The sequence below is a fragment of the Euleptes europaea genome, chromosome 7, assembly GCF_029931775.1.
Source record: "Euleptes europaea isolate rEulEur1 chromosome 7, rEulEur1.hap1, whole genome shotgun sequence".
Lineage (NCBI taxonomy): Eukaryota > Metazoa > Chordata > Lepidosauria > Squamata > Sphaerodactylidae > Euleptes > Euleptes europaea.
The window spans coordinates 85,606,330-85,629,068 of NC_079318.1; the positions used below are offsets into that span (position 1 = coordinate 85,606,330).

Below are 22,739 nucleotides of genomic sequence, written 5' to 3' on the forward strand. Positions count from 1 at the left end.
CTAATCCGGTGAACTGGATTGGTTTCCCCGCTCCTACACACTAAGCCAGCTGGGGGACCGTGGGCTAGTCACAGCTCCCTTAGAGCTCTCTCAGCCCCACCTACCTCACAGGGTTTCCATTGTGGGGAGGGGAAGGTGATTGTAAGCTGGCTTGATTCTCCCTTCAGTGGTAGAGAAAGTCAGCATATAAAAACCAACTCCTCCTCCTTCTTTATTTGTATTCTGCTTTTCTCCCCAAGGGGGACCCAAAGCAGCTAACATTACACAGAAAAAAACCCAAATAGGAAGGGAGAGGAGTATTCTGATTTTCAAGCAGGTCTTCTCTCTCCCTGCTAGCTGATTCCCCCCCACCCCAGTTCTAAGCTCTGACTCTCTAGCAAAGAGCTGCCAAGTGCCCAAAGTCTTGTTCGCGCCGTTGGGGAAGGCCCAGGCCTTAAACACCCGTGTACAGAGAGGAGAGCAAACTCAACGAGATGGTAACTCGGCGGCCGCTAACTAGCAAGAGCATCCCCAGTTCCTCTTTCAGCCTCACTGTGATCTGCTGCCCTGCCGCCCCCAATCTGCAACACAAGTGTGATACTACTGGGATAAAGATAAGGCTGTTACTCTATCCGTAGCTTATCATTTAACGGCCGCTTGAAGATACCCCGAAAGTTATAATCAAGTTACGCCTACAGGCTCATTTGCACACAGGCGCTCTTTTTGCACTGGAACGGGATACTACTGGGCCGTTGTAGGGATTACAGTTAAGAAAAAGTAGCGCGAAATTCTGTGAACGTTGAAAAGATGCCCGGTGTTGTTATTAGGTAGGATGGCAACAGATAGGTTTGTAACAAACAGATCAATCCGCCAGCCTTTGTTCCCTTTCTCTTCACAAACAAAATCCTGGCCTTGCTCTGAAATGCATTTTCTTGTGCAGCTTTTAATGCTTTTAACGGGATCCGATTCTCTCTCTCTCTCTTTTTCCTTTTCATTTCTTCCTAATTAGATAACATGATCTGTTGCCCTGTTCTCAAAGTGGACTCCGATCAATTTCAATGGTCCTCTAACTGGTGGAGTTTAGATGTGGCGGCACTCGCACAGATAGCTTCGTACTGTTTATAGGTTGCAAGATGCTTCTCTGGCTTTGCGGGAAAGCATCTTGTCTCCTGGCGGGGGGGGGGGGTAATCTTTCCCACCTCTGCTAGCAGAAGTCTTTCCAATGGGTGTGAGTGGGATTGAACCTGGGGTCTGCGTGCAGAGCAGGAGCTTCAGTGCTGGTACAGCTTCTCTCCTTGAGAATGTATGAATATAAGAACAATTAGATTACAGAATATAAGAACTACTAGGTATCTGAAGAAGTGAGCTGTGGCTCACGAAAGCTCATACCCTGCCAGAAATTTGGTTAGTCTTTAAGGTTCTACTGGACTCTTGCTCTTTTCTACCGCTATTGACAGACTAACACGGCTACCCGTGAACTTGATTAGAGTCTAGTAGACCAACGGGAGACAAACAAGATATTTGGGGTGTATGCTTTCCAGAGTCAAAGGTCCCTTTGACTCTCGAATGCTGATAAAGACACCAACAAGATTTTGGAGGGTAAGGTGCTACTGTACTTTAGTTGTTCCACTGCAGACCAACATGGCTATCCTCTGAAACGAATAAAAGAGCAGCTCTGCTGGATTAGACCAGTGGCCCATCTAATCCAGCATCTTGTTGTCCAACCCGATGCTCCTAGACCTACTGGAAGAGCACAGGGGCTATAAGCCCTCCTTGTCCTGTTATTGCTCCTAGCAGGGTATTCAGTTGGTTACAGCCTCGAAACGTGGAGGCCCCATTCTGCCATCTTGGGTAGCCGCCGCCCACGGACCACAAATTTATCTAGCCCTCTTTTGAAGCCAGCTAACTTAAGCGATTCTCGCCTCTACATCCTCAGGCAGTGAATTCCCCAAGTAAATTACTTTTTGAGGGAAGAAACTCTTCACATGAACACATGAAGCTGCCTTATACTGAATCCGACCCTTGGTCCATCAAAGTCAGTATTGTCTACTCTGACCAACAGCGGCTCTCCAGGGTCTCAGGCAGAGGTCTTTCCCATCACCTACCTGCCTAGTTCCTTTAACTGGAGATGCCGGGGATGGAACCTGGGACCTTCTGCATGCCAAGCAGATGCTCTACCACTGAGTCCTTTTGACTGTCCTGACTCTATTGGCCATCAGGTTCATTGGGTGCCTGCAAGTTCTAGTATGTTGGGAGAACTAGATTATACTCCAGTAGAACCTTAGAGACCAACAAGATATTTGGGGTATAAGCTTCCAAGAGTCAAAGATCCCTTCATCGTTATAGTTTTACTGCAAACCACCATGGTTACCCTCTGAAACTGTGTTGGGAGAGAGATTCATCGTGTGATCCACTCATGCCCCCTTCCTGATTTTTACAAACTTCTGTCTCGTTCATCTAGTTCTGACTGGCCTGGGTCAGAGGTCGAGAAAGGTCTTTCCCATTGCCTCCTATCAAAGATCCTTTTAGTAGAGTCATCCGGGTTTGAACCTGGGACTTTCTGCATGCAAGGCAGGTGCTCCGCCACTGGGCCACGGCCCTTATCTCTTCAAGTCACAAAGTAAGGTAGAGAGACTTGAGTTGGTCTTTGCCTTGCACCAGCAGTGAATCTCCCCCCCCCCCCAATCCTTTCCCCGGTTGATGTCTCTTGTGGGCATCCTTGGGAAGCCACAACCTACAGACTGAGAGTTTTGCTTTGAACTCTCTTGTCTCTTCCTGTTTTGTTAGACGAACCACAGCAGTTAGTGCTAGTAACACTGAAACCACAGGAACGGCTTATTGGTCCAGTGCATCTTCAAATCTCCCGTCCCCCTTCCGTCCCAGACAGCTCTACATTGCAAAGCAAGCTTTATCTTAACGGGCAGCTTCCCCTTCTGTGCCCTTCTCCCTTTTTCTTTTTACAGCTACCAAGTTAGCCCCCACAGGCCCCTTGGCCTTTCTGGGAAGTTCCCAGCTACCGTCCACCAAGTACCAACCATGAGGCCTGTCCAGCCTTCCTACCTTTTGTGGTGCCTTCTCGTACTCACTGCTGACCTGGCTGCAGATCTGACACCAAGGGTGACCGTCCGGAGTGGTAAGTAACCCAACGATGCACAGAGACTGTGGTGAATGGGGGAAATGAGATACAGAATGGGCAGGGTGGGATACGTAATGGGCTGTCGGTATCCTTGGTGGCCCAGCTGATACAGCAGAAATTGGTACTGGGTGCAGAACCCTGGTGTCCTTAGAACTGCGTGTTTCTGTTCCTCATGGCTGCACAGATAGGCTGAAAATTATCCTGCACTGTAGCATGCAGCTAGACCTGTGGCAGTTGCTCTGGGGGACATATATCCCCACACACCCTTAGACACTCCTGCTTACACATTTGCCGACAGATGCCATGATGCTTTCTATTCCTTGGCTCCATCATCAACCAAAAGGGAGACTGCAGCCAAGAAATCAGAAGGAGATTGAGAATGGGAAGGGCAGCCATGAAGGAGCTAGAAAAGATTCTTAAGTGTAAGGATGTGTCACTGGCCACCAAGATTAAATTAATTCATGCCATTGTATTCCCTATTACTATGTATGGGTGTGAAAGCTGGACAATGAAGAAAGCTGATAGGAAGAAAGTAGATTCCTTTGAAATGTGGTGTTGGAGGAGAGTGTTATGGATACCGTGGACCGCCAGAAAAACAAATCAATGGGTTCTAGATCAAAGCCTGAACTGACCCTACAAGCTAAAATGACTAAACTGAGACTGTTGTACTTTGGTCACGTTATGAGAAGACAAGAGTCACTGGAAAAGACAATCATGCTAGGAAAAGTTGAAGGCAGCAGAAAAAGAGGATGAACCAACAAGAGATGGATTGACTATAAAGGAAGCCACAGCCCTTAATTTGCAAGACCTGAGCAACACTGTTAAAGATAGGACATTTTGGAGGACATCGATTCATAGGGTTGCCATGAGTTGGAAGCGACTTGATGGCATTTAACCACACACACACCATGATCCATCCGTGGAAGGTGCTGATGCTCATGGATTCTTCCCACATTCCTTCCTCCCCAGCAGTCCCTTCTGACTGCAGGAAAGTGGATTCCTGGGGTTGTGGAACCCATGCAGACTAAGAGCCACGTGGGTCATAGGGCAGCTTTGAGAAGGGGGAATGGGTCGAAATGGCCCACCTCTTTTTTTCCTCTTTTCCTGCAAGCAGAACCTCACTGAGAAAAGAGGCAGGAAGGGTCATTTTTCTCCCGTCCCCCTCCTTAGTACTGTCCTCACCATACCCCCGAATCGCATGGCTGTTAATCTACACAGGTCCTGCAACCCCAGTCAAGTCTGAAGGGACTGCTGGGGAGAGTGGGACACAGTAAAAATCCCAGGTCCTTGCACCCGTGCTCAGCAGGATCCAACCCAACGTGTGACCTGTAAAACTGAGTTTTGTCCAATCAACAATGGGAGGGCCCAGGCTCTGGTCTTCCCTAGTCCCTTATGCTTGCAATTCCCTCTTTTAAGATTCTTCCAAGAGGCTGCCTTTCTCCCTTCAAACACCTCCTTGAACAAAACTCATCATTCCGGTGAAGCATTTGGCATGAAGCTTGCCATTGTACTGAACTGACCGTGTGCCATACCCTCCAACCATCTCTGCACTCTCTGTTGCCTCCGCCTTAATGTTGAAGGTCGTTTATGCATGGGTACTTTCACTGACATTCGCCCCTGGTCTGAATCGGTTGTTTCTTGGAGTTATGCATGAGTTTTCCGTCCATTAGAGATGACCTCACTGCCAGCCCTTGTAATGTCTGGGTCTTCCCATTCTTCTGTTAACCCGACTCTTCCATCTTCCCTGAGCAAAGCCTGGGTGAAATCTCCTTACCTAAGGCAAAGTGCAGGGCACACAAACTTGGTTTCGCTCACAGCCAGTTACAAAGCAGCATGTCCAGAGGCGAGGATTTAAATACTTCCTGCTTCCTCCTAGCTCTTTCTGAGCAGAAGAAAAGCTTTTTAAAACTGAGACTTGGATTTCTCCCCACCCTTCCTTTCAGATTGCTCAGTTTTTTTATGTTGCTGTTCTTAAAATGCTTTTTTTAATGTGGCAAGTGGGTTTGGGGGGAATTTTCTCTCACAGTAAGCACTACAATGTAAGACAATTACAAAGCAGCATGTAAAGGGGCGGGGACTTGGTTTGAGCTTGGAGACTGCTGGTCCATAGATTCCCAACAGAAAAGTGTGGGTCCAGCCAGCAACGAACCTCAGGTAAAAATCCCATGGCATAGATGGCCGAGTTGATATTGTAAGCTCCTTGGGGCAGGGAGCCTCTTTTTGTATTCTGTAAAGTGTCCATAGCGTATGGCACTGGGGTAAACAGATAACACACGCTCGATGTTCCTGGGTTCTGCTGTGGCACCACTCTGATAGGCCAGGATCTTCAAAGCTTAGTCCTGGAGTTGTCAGGTTCTGCCTGCCAAGGGCCATTTCTTAGGGGGTAAGAAGAGTGGAGAGCCAGCATTTTTTTTAAAAAAAAATCAAAACCGGGAAAGCCCTCTGTGTGCTGATTGCAAGAAATCAGTCCTGTAGATAGCAAAGAAAATACTTTGCATTTATGTAACTTTCAAGTACACTTCACATGCATTAGCTCAGCAATCTTTGTAAAGTAGATTTGCATTATTATTGTCTGTTTCAGTTGGGGGGTGGGCAGGGGGAGGGTAGGGGATTTAGAGACTTCATGCCAAAGACAGGATTCAAACGAGAGCCTTTCTGCGGGTGCTGAGGAGAGGGACGAGGGTGATCAGGGGCCTGGAGGCCAAGCCCTACGAGGAAAGGCTGAAGGAGTTGGGAGTGTTCAGTCTGGAGAAGAGGAGGTTGAGGGGGGACATGGTTGCTCTCTTTAAGCATTTGAGGGGCTGTCACTTAGAGGAGGGCAGGGAGCTGTTCCTGTTGGCTGCAGAGGATAGGACTCGCAATAATGGGTTTAAATTATGGGTGGAAAGGTACCAGCTGGATATTAAGAAAAAGTTTTTACGGTGAGAGTAGTTCAGCAGTGGAATCAGCTGCCTAGGGATGTGGTGCGCTCCTCCACTCTGGCAGTCTTCAAGCTGTGGCTGGACCAACACTTGTCAGGGATGCTTTAGGCTGATCCTGCATTGAGCAGGGGGTTGGACTAGATGTCCTGTATGACCTCTTCCAGCTCTACAATTCTGAGATTCTGTGATTTGTAACTGGGCTTATTAGCCATTGTGTTACTTAACCAAGTGATGACTGGATGGTTTACAACAACCCCGTAAGGTAGGCCAATATGAATGTCCCTGCGTTGTTGATGGGGCTGAGCAGGAATGGCCGGTCTAAGACCCCCCCCCCAGCACGAGTTTATGGCTGCAAGGAACTTAGACATAGAATCATAAAATTGGAAGGGCCCACCAGGGTCATCTAGTCCAACCCCCTGCACAATGCAGGAAATTCACAACTACAGTGAGGGAAAAAAGTATTTGATCCCCTGCTGAATTTGCCCGTTTGCCCTCTGACGAAGAAATGACCAGTCCATAATTTTAATGGTAGGTCTATTGTAGCTGTGAGAGACAGAATAACAATAGGAAACCCCAGAAACCCAGAAGACAAAAGTCAGAGATTGATGTGCATTATAATGAGTGAAATAAGTATTTGATTCCTTTGCAAAAGATGACTTAGTACTTGGTGGCAAAACCCTTGTTGGCAATTACAGAGGTCAGATGTTTCTTGTGGGTGGCCACCAGGTTTGCACACATCTCAGGAGGTATTTTGTCCCACTTCTCTTTGCAGATCCTCTCCAAGTCAGTAAGATTTCGAGGCTGATGTGTAGCTACTCGAACTTTCAGCTCCCTCCACAGATTTTTGATGGGATTAAGGTCTGGAGACTGGCTAGGCCACTCCAGGACCTTAATGTGCTTCTTCTTGAGCCACTCCTTTGTTGCCCTGGCCATGTGTTTTGGGTCATTGTCATGCTGGAATACCCATCCTCGACCCATTTTCAGTGCCCTGGCTGAGGGAAGGAGGTGCTCACCCAAGATTTGACGATGGTCCCGTCCATCGTCCCTTTGATGCAGTGAAGATGTCCTGTCCCCTTAGCAGAAAAACACCCCCAAAGCACAATATGTCCCCCTCCATGTTTGACGGTGGGGATGGTGTTCTTGGGGTCGTAGGCAGCATTCCTCCTCCTCCAAACACGGTGAGTTGAGTTGATGCCAAAGAGCTCGATTTTGGTCTCATCTGACCACAACACTTTCACCCAGTTCTCCTCTGGGTCATTCAGATGTGCATTGGCAAACTGCAGACGGGCCTGTACATGTGCTGTCTTGAGCAAGGGGACTTTGCGGGCTCTGCAAGATCTCAGTCCTTCATGGCGTAGTGTGTTAGCAACTGTTTTCATGGTGACTATGGTCCCAGCTGCCCTGAGATCATTGACAAGTTCCCCCCGTGTAGTTCTGGGCTGCTTCATCACTGTTCTCATGATCAACTCCACGAGATGAGATCTTGTATGGAGCCCCAGACCGAGGGAGGTTGACAGTTAGGGTTAGGGTTGTCACCTTCTCACCAAGCTGCTTGGCAATAGTCTTGTAGCCCAGTCCAGCCTTGTGCAAGTCTACAATCTTGTCCCTGACATCCTTGGACAGCTCTTTGGTCTTGGTCATGGTGGCTAGTTTGGAATCTGATGGATTGATTGCTTCTGTTGACAGCAGAACCCTAACTCTAATCTGGCTGGTTGATAGGGGATCAAATACTTATTTCACTCATTATAATGCACATCAATCTCTGACTTTTGTCTTCTGGGTTTCTGGGGGTTTTCCTGTTGTTATTCTGTCTCTCACAGCTACAATAAACCTACCATTAAAATTATGGACTGGTCATTTCTTCGTCAGAGGGCAAACGGGCAAATTTAGCAGGGGATCAAATACTTTTTCCCCTCACTGTACCTCCCACACACACACACCCAGTGACCCCTACTCCATGCCCAGAAGATAGCCAAGATGCCCTCCATCTCATGATCTGCCTAAGGTCATAGAATCAGCATTGCTGACAGATGGCCATCCTGCCTCTGCTTAAAAACCTCCAGGGAAGGAGACCTCACCACCTCCCAAGGAAGCCTGCTCCACTGAGGAACCGCTCTAACTGTTAGAAAATTCTTCCTAATTTCTAGACAGAAACTCTTTTGATTTAATTTCAACCCATTGGTTCTGGTCCGACCTTCTGGGGCAACAGAAAACAACTCGGCACCATCCTCTGTATGACTGCCCTTCAAGTACTTGAAGATGGTTGTCATATCACCCCTCCGTCTTCTCCTCTCTAGGCTAAACATACCCAGCTCCTTCAGCCTTTCCTCATAGGACTTGGTCTCCATGCAGCTCAGCGTGCTTGTATGCCGAGATCTATTTTCCCCTCTGCCAACCCTCTTTTTCGTTGCAGCACCGCAGAGATCTTGAGCCTAGTGTTGCAACCATTAAACCACACCAGGCAAAGCTGAGCTCATGGGTGGCTGGGGAGGGGAGCTGCCATTTTTTTTGTCAACCCAAAATAGACTCAACATAGTAAAAGCCGCGTCTTCCGGCGGTAATTATTCCAGCATCTGCTGACATACAGAAAACAAACACCAGCTGCCACCTCTCCAAGCAGTTCAGCTGTCCATTGATTCTTTCTCCCAAGTCTTCTGTGCGATCATTTCTACTTTAGAAAGGCAGGAATTGTCACTCAGATGGACTAAAAGGTCCATCTGGTTCAGCGTTCTGCCTTCAGAAATCCCACAAAGGGGTCATGGATTCAACAGCCTTCCCCTGCTGTTTCCCTTGGTATTCAGAGGTATGCTGCCTCTGAACCTGGAGGTTCCATTTAGCTGCCTCGGCTTATGTCCTCCAAAATGTCCTATCTTTGACAGCCTTGCCCAGATCTTGCAAACTGAGGGCTGTGGCTTCCTTTATTGAGTCAATCCATCTCTTGTTGGGTCTTCCTCTTTCCCTGCTGCCCTCAACATTTCCTAGCAAGACTGTCTTTTCAAGTGACTCTTGTCATCTCATAATTTGACCGCAACTCTACCTTACCTATGATAATTTCTAAAGTTAAATCTGGAATTAGAGCCTGTCCAGTTTGCCATAACTTTCAGTTCCTTTCATTCCTTTGTATCTCCCCCCCCCCACTCCTCTGTGTTTCTGCTACACATGAGAGCATTGATAAAACTCAGCAAAAAAAGCTGGTTTATTCGATCATGTGTAGATTGCACCAAAATACTTCCGCTGTGAAATGTTTCTACAAGGTTGCATGCTCTGGAACATGACTAAAACATCAGACAAAAAGAATTCCGATGTACAGTCACATACATCACAGTTGCTTTTGTTTGCAGTGTTTGATCAGTGAACATGTGCGCATTAATAATACAAACTGAAAGATGTGAGAAAGCGCACATGCATGTCACTTTGTCGAAGATTCAGAAGCAACACCTGGAGCATTCGAGGATTCCTGATGCCTTGGTCCTTCTTTGGCATCAAGGCCAGGCACTTTGGAGCCCCAAAATACAGAGAAGAAGATCAGATGAGGACAATTGTGGAAGCGTCCCTTGTTCTGGGCCTGTGCCCCTCACCCTGAAACAAAGCATGTGCTTCTGAATTCCACTAAGGAATGCTTTTATTCAGCGGTGGAAAGACAAAAAGAACATTTGGGCTGACTTATCAAATGGCTTCCTTGATCGCAGGAGGCAACGTGTTAATTACAGGAGATGGATCTTATCCCGGATACGTCCCTTTAAAAGGGGCTGTCAAGTCTGAAAGCGTGCATTTTAATCAAGCTCCATTTCCTTCCCTGGGCTGAGCGATTAAGCCATTTAAGAATTTTTGTCCATGATCTAATTTTCTCTTCATCCTCCTTGCGTTTGTTTCCTGCTCAGAGGATCAGAAGAGGCTCACTTCCATTTTTGTCTCTTCCCCCCACCCCCGCAGCCTGGTTTCCTCATTACCAGCTCCCACCTAAGCAGAGTTATACCCTTTGATTTGCGTGAGCTTAGACGGGTGTGACTGTGCTTAGGAGAGCACCGTAAGTAACCTCAGGGTGGCTGGCGGTGGGGTGCTTGAAGTGAATATCAGAAGAGCCCTGCTGGATAAGGCCCAAGGCCCACTGGTGCAGCGTTCCAACCGTGGTCAGTCAAACACCGGTTGAGTATTTGACCATCATGCTAGGAAAAGTGGAAGGCAGCAGGAAAAGAGGAAGACCCATTAAGGGATGAATGGACTGTATAAAGGAAGCCACGGCCCTCAGTTTGCAAGACCTGAGCAAGGCAGTTAAAGATAGGGCATTTTGGAGGACATTGACTCATAGGGTCGCCATAAGTCAGAAACAACTGGACTGCACTTAACACACGCACACATCCCTTATCCGAAATGCTTGGGACCAGAAGTGTTTCGGATTTCGGATTCTTTCGGATTTTGGAATATTTCCATATCCATAATGAGATATTTTGGGGGATGGGACCCAAGTCTAAACACGACATTCATTTATGTTTCTTATACACATAGCTTGGAGGTAATTTTATGCAATATTTTTAATAATTTTGTGCATGCGAGGCATCGTGGGGAACCTGGTGTTGATGCAACCTGCCTGCACGTTTGCCGTTTTATTACCCATTGTGGGCACTCAAAAAGTTTTGGATTTTGGAGTATTTTGGATATTGGATTTCCGAACAAGGAATATTCAACCTGTACCTCCAAAAATGCTGCTGCTACTACTATTCCTTGTACTGATTGTTGATAATATTTTATTATTCATACAGTGCTGTTTATTTCTTTTCCACCAACTCAGGGGACGCAAATAGGTTCATCCCCTCTTTCAGCCAAGACGGGGTTCTGAACTACGATACTTTCCTCCTGAGCGAAGATGGGGAGACGCTTTACGTGGGAGCCAGAGACACCATCCTTTCGCTCGATATCAGAAATTCCTCCCCTGTCAAGCTGAAGGGTTTGGTGAGTGCGACTCAATGGAATCTGGAATACTTGGGCATATTTGAGATGTAGTGGTGTGTTAGAGGAAGGTCTGGAATCACATGATTTAAAGCCCTTCATGACCAGGTTGTGGGGAATGACATACTCGGAGGATTGACCCCCACCCCCTGCATCTTCCACTGTGGAGTTCTGCTCTTCCCACAAAGGTCTCTTGTCAGGACCCCTTTCATCTAAGGCGCATTCTGCCATGTTTTAGGTTTGGGCTTTTCAGTGATTGCCCCATGGGTCTGGAAGCATTGGTCAGGCCACACCTGGAGTACTGTGTGCAGTGCTGGAGGCCCCACTTCAAAAAGGATGTGGACAGAATCAAGCGGGAACAGAGGAGAGCGATGAGGATGATCAAGCCCTATGAGGAAAGGCTGAGGGACTTGGGAATGTTTGGTCTGGAGAAGAGGAGGTTGAAGGGGTACATGATTGCTCTCTTTAAGTTTTTGAAGGGCCGTCACCAGAGGGCTGGGAGCTGTTCCTGTTGGCAGCAGAGGATAGGACTCGCAATGATGGGTTTAAATTGCGGGAGGAAGGTACCAGCTGGATATTAGGGGGGAAAATTTTTTACAGTAAGAGTTGTTCAACAGTGGAATCAGCTACCTAGGGAGGTGGTGAGCTCCCCCTCACTGGCAGTCTTTAAGCAGAGGCTGGACAAGCACTTGTCAGGGATGCTCTAGGCTGATCCTGCATTGAGCAGGGGGTTGGACTAGATGGCCTGTATAGTCCCTTCCAACTCTGTGATTCTATGATCCTTTCTAAAGAGGTTAGAGGAGGGAGCTCCTACACGCTTGGATTTCCGGTGAGGAAGCAAAACAGAGCTGATGTAAAGAGCTATGGGGGCTGCCCAAGCACGGGCAAAGGGGGAATACCCTGCTGGTTGGGACATAAATGTAAAAGCAGATGCAGTACAAAACTGTATAAAACCACATTGAAAAATACCAAAAAGCAGAAGGAACTCATAAAAATGATACTGCTGAGAACGCAGAACAACCAGCTACACAAACCAAATGCACACATGCAGAAAAACCTTTGCACCAAAATCTCAGCACCTAAAAGATGACAGGATACCTCCAGGTGAACATCCCCTGGCAGGGTGAAAAATACAGGCATGGATGGACCCAGGATATAAATTGGGGAGGAAAAGTGATAGAAATCAGGAGAAGAGCACGGACGAAAAGGTTCAACACCAAAACTCCCCAGCCCTTTGCCACTGGTTAATGGGCCTCCTCCCATTGCTATACCGGAGAGAGAGAAAAATTTTCTGAAGAGCCAATCCTGTGTCTTCCCTTCCGTCACCTGCAGTTTGGCCCCACTGGCAGTGAATACCATAATGTAATTACTTGTTGAGTTAAGAAATACTTCCTGTATTGTTCCTGTGGCTTTCTGTCATTGGTGGCGGAAAGTGCCGTCAAGTCGCAGCCGACTTATGGCGACCACATAGGGTTTTCAAGGCAAGAGATGAACAGAGGTGGTTTGCCAGTGCCTGCCTCTGTGTAGAGAACCTGGACTTCCTTGGTGGTCTCCCGTCCAAGTACTAACCAAGGCTGACCCAAGAGCTAGTGAGATTGAGTTAGCCTGGGCCATCCAGCTCAGGGCTTCTGTCATTACCTAACAGATATTTAATACAGATGTTTTGCTGTATTTTTATTTATACCCTGCCTTTCTCCCAGTGAGGACCAAAAAGCAGCTTACATCATTCTCCTCTGTTTTATCTCCACTACCACCCTGTGAGGTAGGCAGGCTGGCAGAGATTGTGACTGGCCCATGTTCTTCCAGGGTAGAATGTGGATTCGAGTCTGGCTCTTCCAGATCCTAGCCCGACACTTTAACCACTACACCTCGGTGGCTTTTTATTGCATTGTATCTTGAACACATGAAGCTGCCTTATATTGAGTCAGACTCTTGGTCCATCAACGTCAGTATTGTCTCCTCAGACCGGCAGGGGCTCTTCAGGGTCTCAAGCAGAGAGGTTTTCCACATCACCTACTTGCCTAGTCCCTTTAACTGGAGATGCCATGGATTGAACCTGGGACCTTCTGTATGCCAAGCAGATGCTCTACCACTGAGCTACGGCCCTTCCCTTACTCTGCAGTGAGGATTGCCTCAAGAGTCTTATTTGGTTTCTGATTGTTGAGCTATGAATAAATAAATAATGGTGGTCCTCTCCCAAGAGAGTCAGTATGCTGCAGTGGTTAGAGTATCACAGCAGGACCAGGGAGATCCAGGTTCCCATCTCTTCCTTCCCCCCCTCTCCTGCCTGCTAGAACGCTCTCTTGGGTGCTTAAGCCCGTCACGCTCTCAGCCTGGTCTACCTTGCAGGGTTGCGTGGTGAAAAGTGGGAAGGGACTCATGCCCAGAGTTTGTTAGCGGAAGGATGGGGTACAAGTGTAATAAGTTCCTGTCTTCATTTTCTGTAATAGGTACCATGGAAGGCCTTGCCTGAGAAAAAGGAAGAATGTGTTTTTAAGCAGAAAAGCCTCGAGGTATGTTGAGGGGGAGGGGTGCACACAAAAAAAGATGGGGGGCCAACCGAGAGCTATTATCTGGCCTGTGGGCCAGCTGAGGCAGCCACACACACTGAGGCAGCCACACCACTTGCAATCTGGGCTGGCGAGGCATGGCCGGCCCGGCCAAGTGGCATTTATTTCATATCTGGCCCTCGTAACAATTGAGTTTGACACCCCTGCCCTAAAGCCTCTGCTAAAGGGTAAAGGGTTATTATATAAATGATGTAAATAAATTGAAATTCACCCCATATTGTTGCAGATCTGAGGCCTTTCGTTCTGGCCTTCATCTGCTGGACAGTCGTCCTTCATATTGGACTGTTGCTCACAGAAGAAGGGCCCGATTCACCACCATCGTTCCACTTCTCTTACTGTTTTATCAATCCAGACAGGTTTTCCTTTCCTTGAACCAGTGTGACCCCCAAAGCAGAGTTACACAAAGTTATGGCTCCCCCTTCTGAGTGATTAAAGCAACCGCAGCATCACATACACCCAAGGAACTGTGGTATTAATATAAAATAATCCCTGCTTGGCATGCACACAATTCAGGAGGTGCCACTTTCCTCCGCAGGGAGATGGAGCAGCTGTACATGTTGGCTTTCTGCCTATCACTCAGCTCTCAGATGCACCGAAAAAGGATAATATAGCCCAGCGAACTGAACACTGTAATATTAGAAGCATCCTGGTCCAGGGGATCTAAAGAACTCCCTTCTCCCATATGAATCTGCCCCCTTTGTTGGAATATATCTGTGATTGGTCCCCCCAAGCATGTTTTTTCTTCATAAGTAGCATCTGCAGGAAGCTCCAGTTTTGACTGGGGCCATGATGTGCATAGAAGGGGGTTAATTCCTCTCCCTCTGGTCGTTTATGCATGGGAGTTTTACCTGAGGTTTGTTGCTTGCTGGACCCACACTTTCCTGTTGGGAATCTATGCACCAGCAGTCTCCAAGCTCAAATCAAGTCTCCGCCCCTTTAAATGCTGATTTGTAATTGGCTTACTTTGTAGAGTGTTCTGTGAGAGAAAATTCCCTCCCTCCAAACCCAATTGCTACATAAAACTGTTTAAGAACAAAAAACGGAGCAATCTGAAAGCGGGGGGGAATCCAAGCCTCAGTTTTTAAAAGCCTTTCTTCTGCTCAGAAAGAGCTCCAAAGAAGCAGAAAGCATTTGAATCCCTACCTCTTTACACACTGCTTTGTAATTGGCTGTGAGAGAAACCAAGTTTGCGTGACCCGCGCTAAGCTCAGGGGAGAGGGAAGAATCAGGTAAACAGAGGAACGGGTAGTCCTGGATTTGTGAGGGCTGGCAGCGAGGTCATCTCTAATGGATGGAAAACTCAAGGCCTGAGGGCCAGATCCGGCCCCTTGTGAGCTCTTATCTGGCCCGCGAGCCAGCCAAGGCAGCCACCCCTCCCCTCTCTCAATCTGGGCTGGCGAGGCATGGCCGGCCTGACCAAGTGACGTTTATTTCATATCAGGCCATCGTAACAATTGAGTTAGACACCCCTGCTTTAAAGCCTCTGCTAAGGGGTATGCACCTTAGTTTTTCCTCCAAGCCGTTGGCAACCCTAATGGTAAAAAACAAAAAACAATACAGGTTGCAGTAGAAGGATTTGGATCGGGACTACATCACTGTGGAAAGGGAGGTTTAAACCCTCCTACCTGATACTGTTTTCCCAATGGAAATCATTTTTCCTTGAATTGCTTTTTAGCCCTGGTGGAGTTAAAAATCACACACAACCCAGGTCCAATACAGAAAATTCTCTCTTCCCCCCCCCCCGCTCCTGCTGCAGCCAGTAACAGCTCAAGGGGATCTCTGTCTGGTAAATAGCGCTGAAGGAAAAGGTTAAGCCCTCCTTTCTGCTTATGCTGTGGCAACATCTTCCTTCCTCTTCTGGCGGATGCTTTGTAAAGTGTACAAAAACACATCAGAAGATCAGAGATCTCCCTCATAACTTCTTGTTCAGCTTATAGGATTTTAACTTCAGAGACTCTGGGGAGAAGGAAGGAGCCCTGAAGAATGCTGACCCCAACAATTAACCCTTTTAATCGCCTCAAAGGGGACACAGAGACTGTTGTTTCCTTTGGACAATGAACCAGGAAATCGGGACTGCCCTGGTAGATGGGGACAGTCAGGAAGCACAAAGTCACTTTATGGTGTGGAGACATCCTGAGGATGTCTATTCCAGATTATGTAACAGGAATGAGTTAATCCTTTACAGATTTCACAGCCCTTTACAAACTTGCATGGTGAAGGATTAAAGTGAAGGGGAAAAAACTTACTTTGTGCATTACTGTGACATAGATTTGCTCATAAATAACTGCGCAGTAGAAACCTTTTTATGGAATACAAATTGGGGAAGAAACTGAAATCTGGTTTTATCCTTCTCTTCCACAGACAGATTGTTTCAACTTTATCCGTGTCCTAGTGCCGTTGAACAACACGCACCTCTATACCTGTGGGACGTATGCTTTCAGCCCCACCTGTACCTATGTTGTAAGTGTCTGGGAGAGAGAGATGGGGGAAGTTTTGATGGGTCAATCGTCTGCAGATGTAATGTTTAATTCATTTAGCTGTTACATTTGAGTAAAAAGCATTCCGTGTTTGTGGTCTCCTAGGAGAGAATGCCTCTTCTGAGATGGTGCCTGTTGTGGTTTGTGTGGCATTGTCTAAGAAGAGGCATTCTTCCTTTTCACCCAGGAGGGAATGCCTCTTCTGAGATGGTGCCTGCTGTCGTTTGTATGGCGTTGTCTAAGATGAGGCATTCTCCTTTCTCACTTGGGAGGGAATGCCTCTTCTGAAATGGTGCCTTCTGTAGTTCGTATGGCATAGTCTAAGATGAGGCATTCTCCTTTCTTACACAGTAGGGAATGCCTCTTTGAGATAGTGACACATAGGCTCATCATCTGCCTCCTAGCTTGCATGCTGTTTCATAGTGCCACTAGAAAATTACTTCTCCAAAAGGCCACTTCGCTTATAACAAATAAGGAAATGACCCCGGCCCCTGGGGAAGAATAGTTCTCATAAGGGTATGGAGTACAGTGGCTAAGCAACTGAGCTATGTGTCAGAAAGCCTGGGGTTCAGATCTCCCCATTGCTGCTCTTTCTCAGCTCCCCACCCACAATATGGCGATAATAGTATAAACCATAAAAATCACTAGGTGACCTTGAGCTAGTTGCTATCTCTCAGCTTAACCTACCTTGCAGGGACATTGTGGACCATAATAATGTGTGTGCAGGTGGGAGAACCATATACAGTGCACTGAGTGAGCTCCTTGGAAGAAGGGTGGGATGAAAAATTAAACGAATGAATACATTAAAGGACTTCTTAATAAAGATACTTGGCATTTATGTACTGCTATAAGAATGTCCGTGGAGCTTTGCACATATTACATCAGTCCTGTAAAGTAGATCAGTGTTATCATATTGCCTAGGCTGAGAGAGAGAGTAGCTCAACAAAGGCCGCCTGCGTTGTCTTCCAAAGCAGAGTTATGCCCTTTTGAGTCCATTGACGCCAGTGGGTGTCAAGAGATGGGCATGGCTGCATGAATCAATCTGACAGATCAAGCAGTCTCACCTAGCATTTCGGTCAGCATTTGGTCAAATCGCAACACTTGGGCTTAACTTGGAGTTAATTGTGACCAGTACTGACATTATCATTAGAGATCTCTCTCGAACGAATCTTGATAGCCACTGAGCAAAATTTAGCGACTTGGGAAAGACAAAAAGTGTCCCATTCCCACAGCAGAAATTTCATTTCCTCTTCTTCTGAGACAAACTCCCTTAGGTTCACAAGAGCTTCTGTCTAATATCAGCTTCTGTCTAATATCCTTATAAAAGTTGCACCTAGGAATAACATGGCAATAACGAACCATGTTCCCAAACAAAACACACAGGATTAACTCAATTCACGTTCTGTTTCCCTCGCTCTTCCTGCTCCCTACATCGGGAAAGCGTGGGACAGTGCTTTTGAGCTTGTGTGAACTCTTGCGAGGCTTGAGAGGGGAGCTGGGTTTCCTGCCTGCCGCTTTCCATTTCTTCACTCTCCTCCAGCTGATTCTCTTCACAACACTCATCAACCCCTTCAGGTCCTTCCTCTGCCCCTGTGGCTCTGTCATCTTCCTCCTTCGTCTTCCCCTTGAGTGTCTGTGCATATGTGGCCACAGAATTTACTTGGGCACACTCTGCACCCACTATGAATTTACTGGGGGAACCCCTGTGAACCAGGAGCTTCATTTCCCCCTCCCAAACCCAAAACTCCACATACAACAAAAAGAGTTGGTTTTTATACACTGACTTGCTCTACCACTTAAGGAAGAATCAAACCGGCTTACAATCGCCTTCCCTTCCCCTCCCCACAACAGACACCCTGTGAGGTAGGTGGGGATGAGAGAGCTCTAAGAGAACTGTGACTCGCCCAAGGTCACCCAGCTGGCTTCGTGTGCAGGAGTGGGGAAACAAATCCAGTTCACCAGATTAGCCTGCACTGCTCATGTGGAGGAGTGGGGAATCGAACCTGGTTCTCCGACTCAGTGACCCTCTTAGCCTCACCTACCTTTACAGGGTGGTGGTTGTTGTGAGGATAAAATGGAAGAGAGAAGAATGAGGTTGTAAGCCACTTTAGCTTCCCATTAGGGAGAAAAGTGGGGTATAAATAAAGAGCTTGGGTTTTGCAGATAGCTGTCTATTCACCCTGTTTCTCCTATTTCTCTCCCTGTCTTTTTTTTTTTTTAAAGAAACTGGATAATTTCAGCCTGGCTACTGATGAAAACGGACAGCCCCTCTTCCAGAAGGGGAAGGGCCTCTGCCCCTATGATCCTAACTATGATAATACTGCCATTGTTGTTGGTGAGTGTCGTCCCCCCCCCAGGTGGAATCTAGCAAGGGGGCAGTGACTTTATTTATTTATTTATTTATTTTTGCTCTTATATCCCATCCTCCCCGGCAAAGCTGGGCTCAGGGTGGCTCACAGCACAATCAACATCACAAATAAAATAAAATAAAATACAATAAAGAGCAATACAATGACATTAAAATAATTCCAGCCAGAAGAAGAAGAGTTGGTTTTTTATATGCTGACTTTCTCTACCACTTCAGGGAGACTCAAACCGGCTTACAATCACCTTCCCTTCCCCTCCCCACAACAGACACCCTGTGAGGGAGGTGAGGCTGAGAGAGTGTGACTAGCTCAAGGTCACCCAGCTGGCTTCACGTGTAGAAGCGGGGAAACAACTCTAGTTCACCAGATTAGCCTCCGCCGCTCATGTGGAGGAATGGGGACTCAAACCCAGTTCTCCAGATCAGAGTCCACTGCTCCAAACCACCGCTGTTAACCACTATGCCACACTGGCTCAGTGAAAAACAGGCCCCATAAAACAATCATAATACACAATTCAAACATTGAGATGGCGCCAATTGCAGAAATCTGCACTTCAGCAGGACCTGTGAGCAGTCAGAACCCCCCCCCCCATACCATTACTGAAAGTAAGGGTGGTGGTGGGAGGGAAGACTTTGATTCTTCCTTATGTGTCAGGGTAGCACAGCTGCAGAAGGCTTAGAGCGATGCTGAATAAAATACCCAGGTGACAATAAGGGTGTACCTGTAACACCCCATTTCTCTCTGGAAGGTTCACTGATCAAGCCCCACGTCCATCAAGAACAAATTGGAAAATAATTTTCTAACGTGTGAATTTAGCTTAGAATATAAAAGCAAAGTAAAGTTGGGTGAGAAGAACTGCATTAACTATTTGGATTCAGCATTGCTTTGATAGACAGTCGAATTATTAAGCATTAAGTTCTAGCATTGTTTGGGGAAATAGCTTGGGAAGTAGTGGGATTATAGCTAACGGATTTAACTCGAATTTAGATGAAATCAATGACCTGTAAGATTTTTGCGACTATCTGATAAGGAACTCCCTGAAAGACGATTTATTCTACATGTAAGAGAATGTATGTGAATGGATGTTGTTTGTTTGTTTGTAAAATTTGGAATAAAATTAATTAAAAAAAAACAGATTGGAAAGTTAAAAGGGCCCCGCAGCAGGCCAAGCCAAGCAGCTCCCTGTAGCTGTGGCAGCACTATTGTGGTTATTCGTTTGTTTGAATAACTTCTACGCCGCCTCCCCAGAGAATGGCCTCGAGGCAGCTTACAAAGTAAAACATGATGAAAATGTCAAAAAGGGCAGTAGCACCTTAAAGACTAACAAAAATATTTTCTGGTAGGGTATGAGCTTTCGTGAGCCACAGCTCACTTCCTCAGATACAGCTAGAATGTGAATCCATCGGTCTTTATTAGAGGAACAGTATTACATACTGTTCCTCTACTTAAAGACTGATGAAGAAGTGAGCTGTGGCTCACGAAAGCTCATACCCTACCAGAAAATATTTTTGTTAGTCTTTAAGGTGCTACTGGACTCTTGCCCTTTTTGACTACTGCAAACAGACTAACACGGCTATCCACTGTGAATGATGAAAATGTGTGTGTGTGTGTGTGTGTGTGTGTGTGTGAAGTGCCGTCAAGTTGCAGCTGATTTATAGCAACACCTGGTGGGGTTTTCAAGGCAAGTGATTACGCAGAGGTGGTTTGCCATGGCCTTCCTCTGCAGAGCCTGCCTTGGGGGTCTCCCAAGTACCGACCCACCTTAGCTCCCAAGAACTGACGAGATCGGGCGATACTATACCATTCCACATCCCCAATGGAAACATGGAACACCATAAAATCCTTAAAAATTAGCAAACCCAGGATTGAAAATCCAGCCAAAGCATTTCAAAAACAACATAAAATGTTTATCTCGAGCTTCATAAAAAAATCGTGTTTTTTTTTAAATATCAACCCCTCAATTAAAAATCCTGGGTAGAAAGAAATGTTTTGGCCTGGCCCCTAAATGACAGTAGGTGCCAGGCGAGTCTCAAGGGGAAGGGCACGGCACAGGTGAGAGGCCACCACTGAAAGAGCCCTGTCTCCGGTCGCCACTTGTTTTGTCTGCTGGCTAGAGCCAGGCTGCGCAGCCCTGCTGCACTGCTCAGCTCGGCTTTTTCCTGGCTGCTTGTGGTCCTCCGGTACAGCAGCCCATCAGGAATTTCCAGGCGAGTTAGTAGGCTGGTTGTGTGGTTGAAGGTCTGACTCTACCTGCTTTGTGCTCATCTTCTGCCATAGCCTGTTTTCGACTAATTGAAACGCCCAGAAGGGTGCTGCTGCTTCTTGCAAAAGAGACAGCAGCTAAAATAATAATGATTGCCCCACAATAGTTAGCTAATAGTTCTGCACTCCTAGGAGGAAAGGCAGGATAAAAATGTCCTAAATAAAATAGATGAGACAATGTTCACTTCTGTAGCTGTGGGTGAGAAACAGCAGGCTGGTACACTACGTGGCACCGCAGTGTGTGTTTGTGTTGTGTGCATGTTGACACTTGGGGCTATAGATCCAAGATTTACTTCTAGATCGCCCAGGGATGGAGCTGGAGCCCAGAAGGACGAGAGCTTTTAGCACTCGCACTAAAAATATTACCGTTTCATCCTCAAGAGGCACAGATAGGGACTGGCGCCAAAAAATGTAGGAGTTATCTCTGGGAATTAGGAGCAGTTGGAGTGTGTTAATTAATTGCCTTCGGAGGAGCCCTCCTGTGTTTCTGCAGGAGTCACAATTCTCGGTATGCCACCCTGATTGGAAGGAGGCAAGTCGTGTCTTGGCAGGGCTGGCCTGGTCGGTGCTCAGATGGGACACCGCCAGGGAGGACTGGGGCTGCTATGTGGAGGAAGGGAAGGGCAAACCACCTCTGCTCGTCTCTTGCCTTGAAAAAAAAAATGGTCTTGGGGTCACCATGAGTTGGTTACGACTTGCCAACACACAGTGGTTATTATGAGTTGTTGGGGCAGGTAAATAGAACTGTATTGTAATGAAATGGTCAGAAAGTTGCATTGCTGAAGGGATAGGGACTGTGACCTACACCGCTGTATTGTTACCGAACACTGTAAGTATGCTTCAGACTTGCGTGGTGTAATAGCTAGGAGCGGTGGACTCTAATCTGGTGAACGGGGTTCAATTCCCCACTCCTCCACATGAAGCCAGCTGAGTGACCTGGGGCTAGTCACAGTTCTCTTCGAGCTCTCTCAGCCCCACCTACCTCACAAGGCGGGGAGAGGAAGGGAAGGTGCAGGGAGAGGAAGGGAAGGTGATTGTAAGCCGGTCTGATTCTCCTTAAAAGGTAGAGAAAATCAGCATGTAAAAACCAACTTCTTCCACATCCAAGTGAGGATTCACATTGATTCTCGGTTCATACTGAGAGCCAGCGTGGTGTAGTGGGCAAGAGCGGTGGACTCTATTCTGGAGAACCGGGTTTGATTCCCCACTCCACATGAGCGGCGGAGGCTAATTTGGTGAACTGGATTTGTTTCCCCTCTCCTACACACAAAACCAGCTGCATGACCTTGGGCTAGTCACAGCTTTTACAGTTCTCTCAGCCCCGCCTACCTCATAGGGTGTCTGTTGTGGGGAGGGGAAGGGAAGGAGATTGTAAGCCGGTCTGATTCTCCTTAAAAGGTAGAGAAAATTAGCATATAAAAACCAACTCTTCTTCTTTTAGGTGAAATCTACACCACTTAACGTGTCATGTTTAAAAGCTCATGCTTTATTTCAGCTCTGTTTGAGACTTGTGTTTGTTTTCTGGCTTCTATAGTCCAAACCCTGTTGTGCTGCTCGTTGGACACTCCATCCTGTTGATTCTACTTGATTTACAGCATGTAATCCACTTTCAGTCTCAAAGAGAAAGGTGGACTATAAATAACCTAAATCAATCAATAAATAAGACGAGGCCAGCATAGTAGTTTGGGCTCAGTTGCCCCAGGCGGTCTCTTTGGAAGGCAAGCGCTGTCAGGAAACCAACCCTGTCCCTGCTAAGTAAGGACAACTAGAGCGTATGGAATAATCTTCTGTTCTTCCTCCACTCCGCAGATGGAGAACTTTACACAGGTACTATGAACAACTTCCAAGGCAGTGAGCCCATCATCACCCGCACCCTGGGCAACAGAGGAGTGCTGAAGTCCGATTTCTTCTTTACCTGGCTGAATGGTAAGGCGCGCAGTCTGAACTGGGGTGTTACGAGAAAAGGGAAGCCCCCTCAGTTGCCCCAGACTAGCATCCAGCAGTATTCCACCAGCTGGCTTGGTCACCTAGGCAACCGATATGTCGGTACCCAGATTAGATAGATTTCCAAGGCAACCAGC

General features: G+C 47.0%; 1 protein-coding gene across 1 annotated transcript in view; it reads left to right on the plus strand.

The window, feature by feature from the left end:
- The first annotated feature begins 3,015 nt into the window (after positions 1–3,015).
- The window catches only part of SEMA4A (semaphorin 4A), a 38,991-nt gene continuing 19,267 nt past the window's right edge, over positions 3,016–22,739 (plus strand). Inside the window, exons 1-6 of the mRNA XM_056853031.1 lie at positions 3,016–3,112; positions 10,826–10,986; positions 13,434–13,496; positions 15,915–16,013; positions 18,254–18,365; positions 22,468–22,584. Of these exons, the coding sequence (XP_056709009.1) occupies positions 3,016–3,112; positions 10,826–10,986; positions 13,434–13,496; positions 15,915–16,013; positions 18,254–18,365; positions 22,468–22,584 (649 nt within the window). The remainder of the gene's footprint in view (positions 3,113–10,825; positions 10,987–13,433; positions 13,497–15,914; positions 16,014–18,253; positions 18,366–22,467; positions 22,585–22,739) is intronic.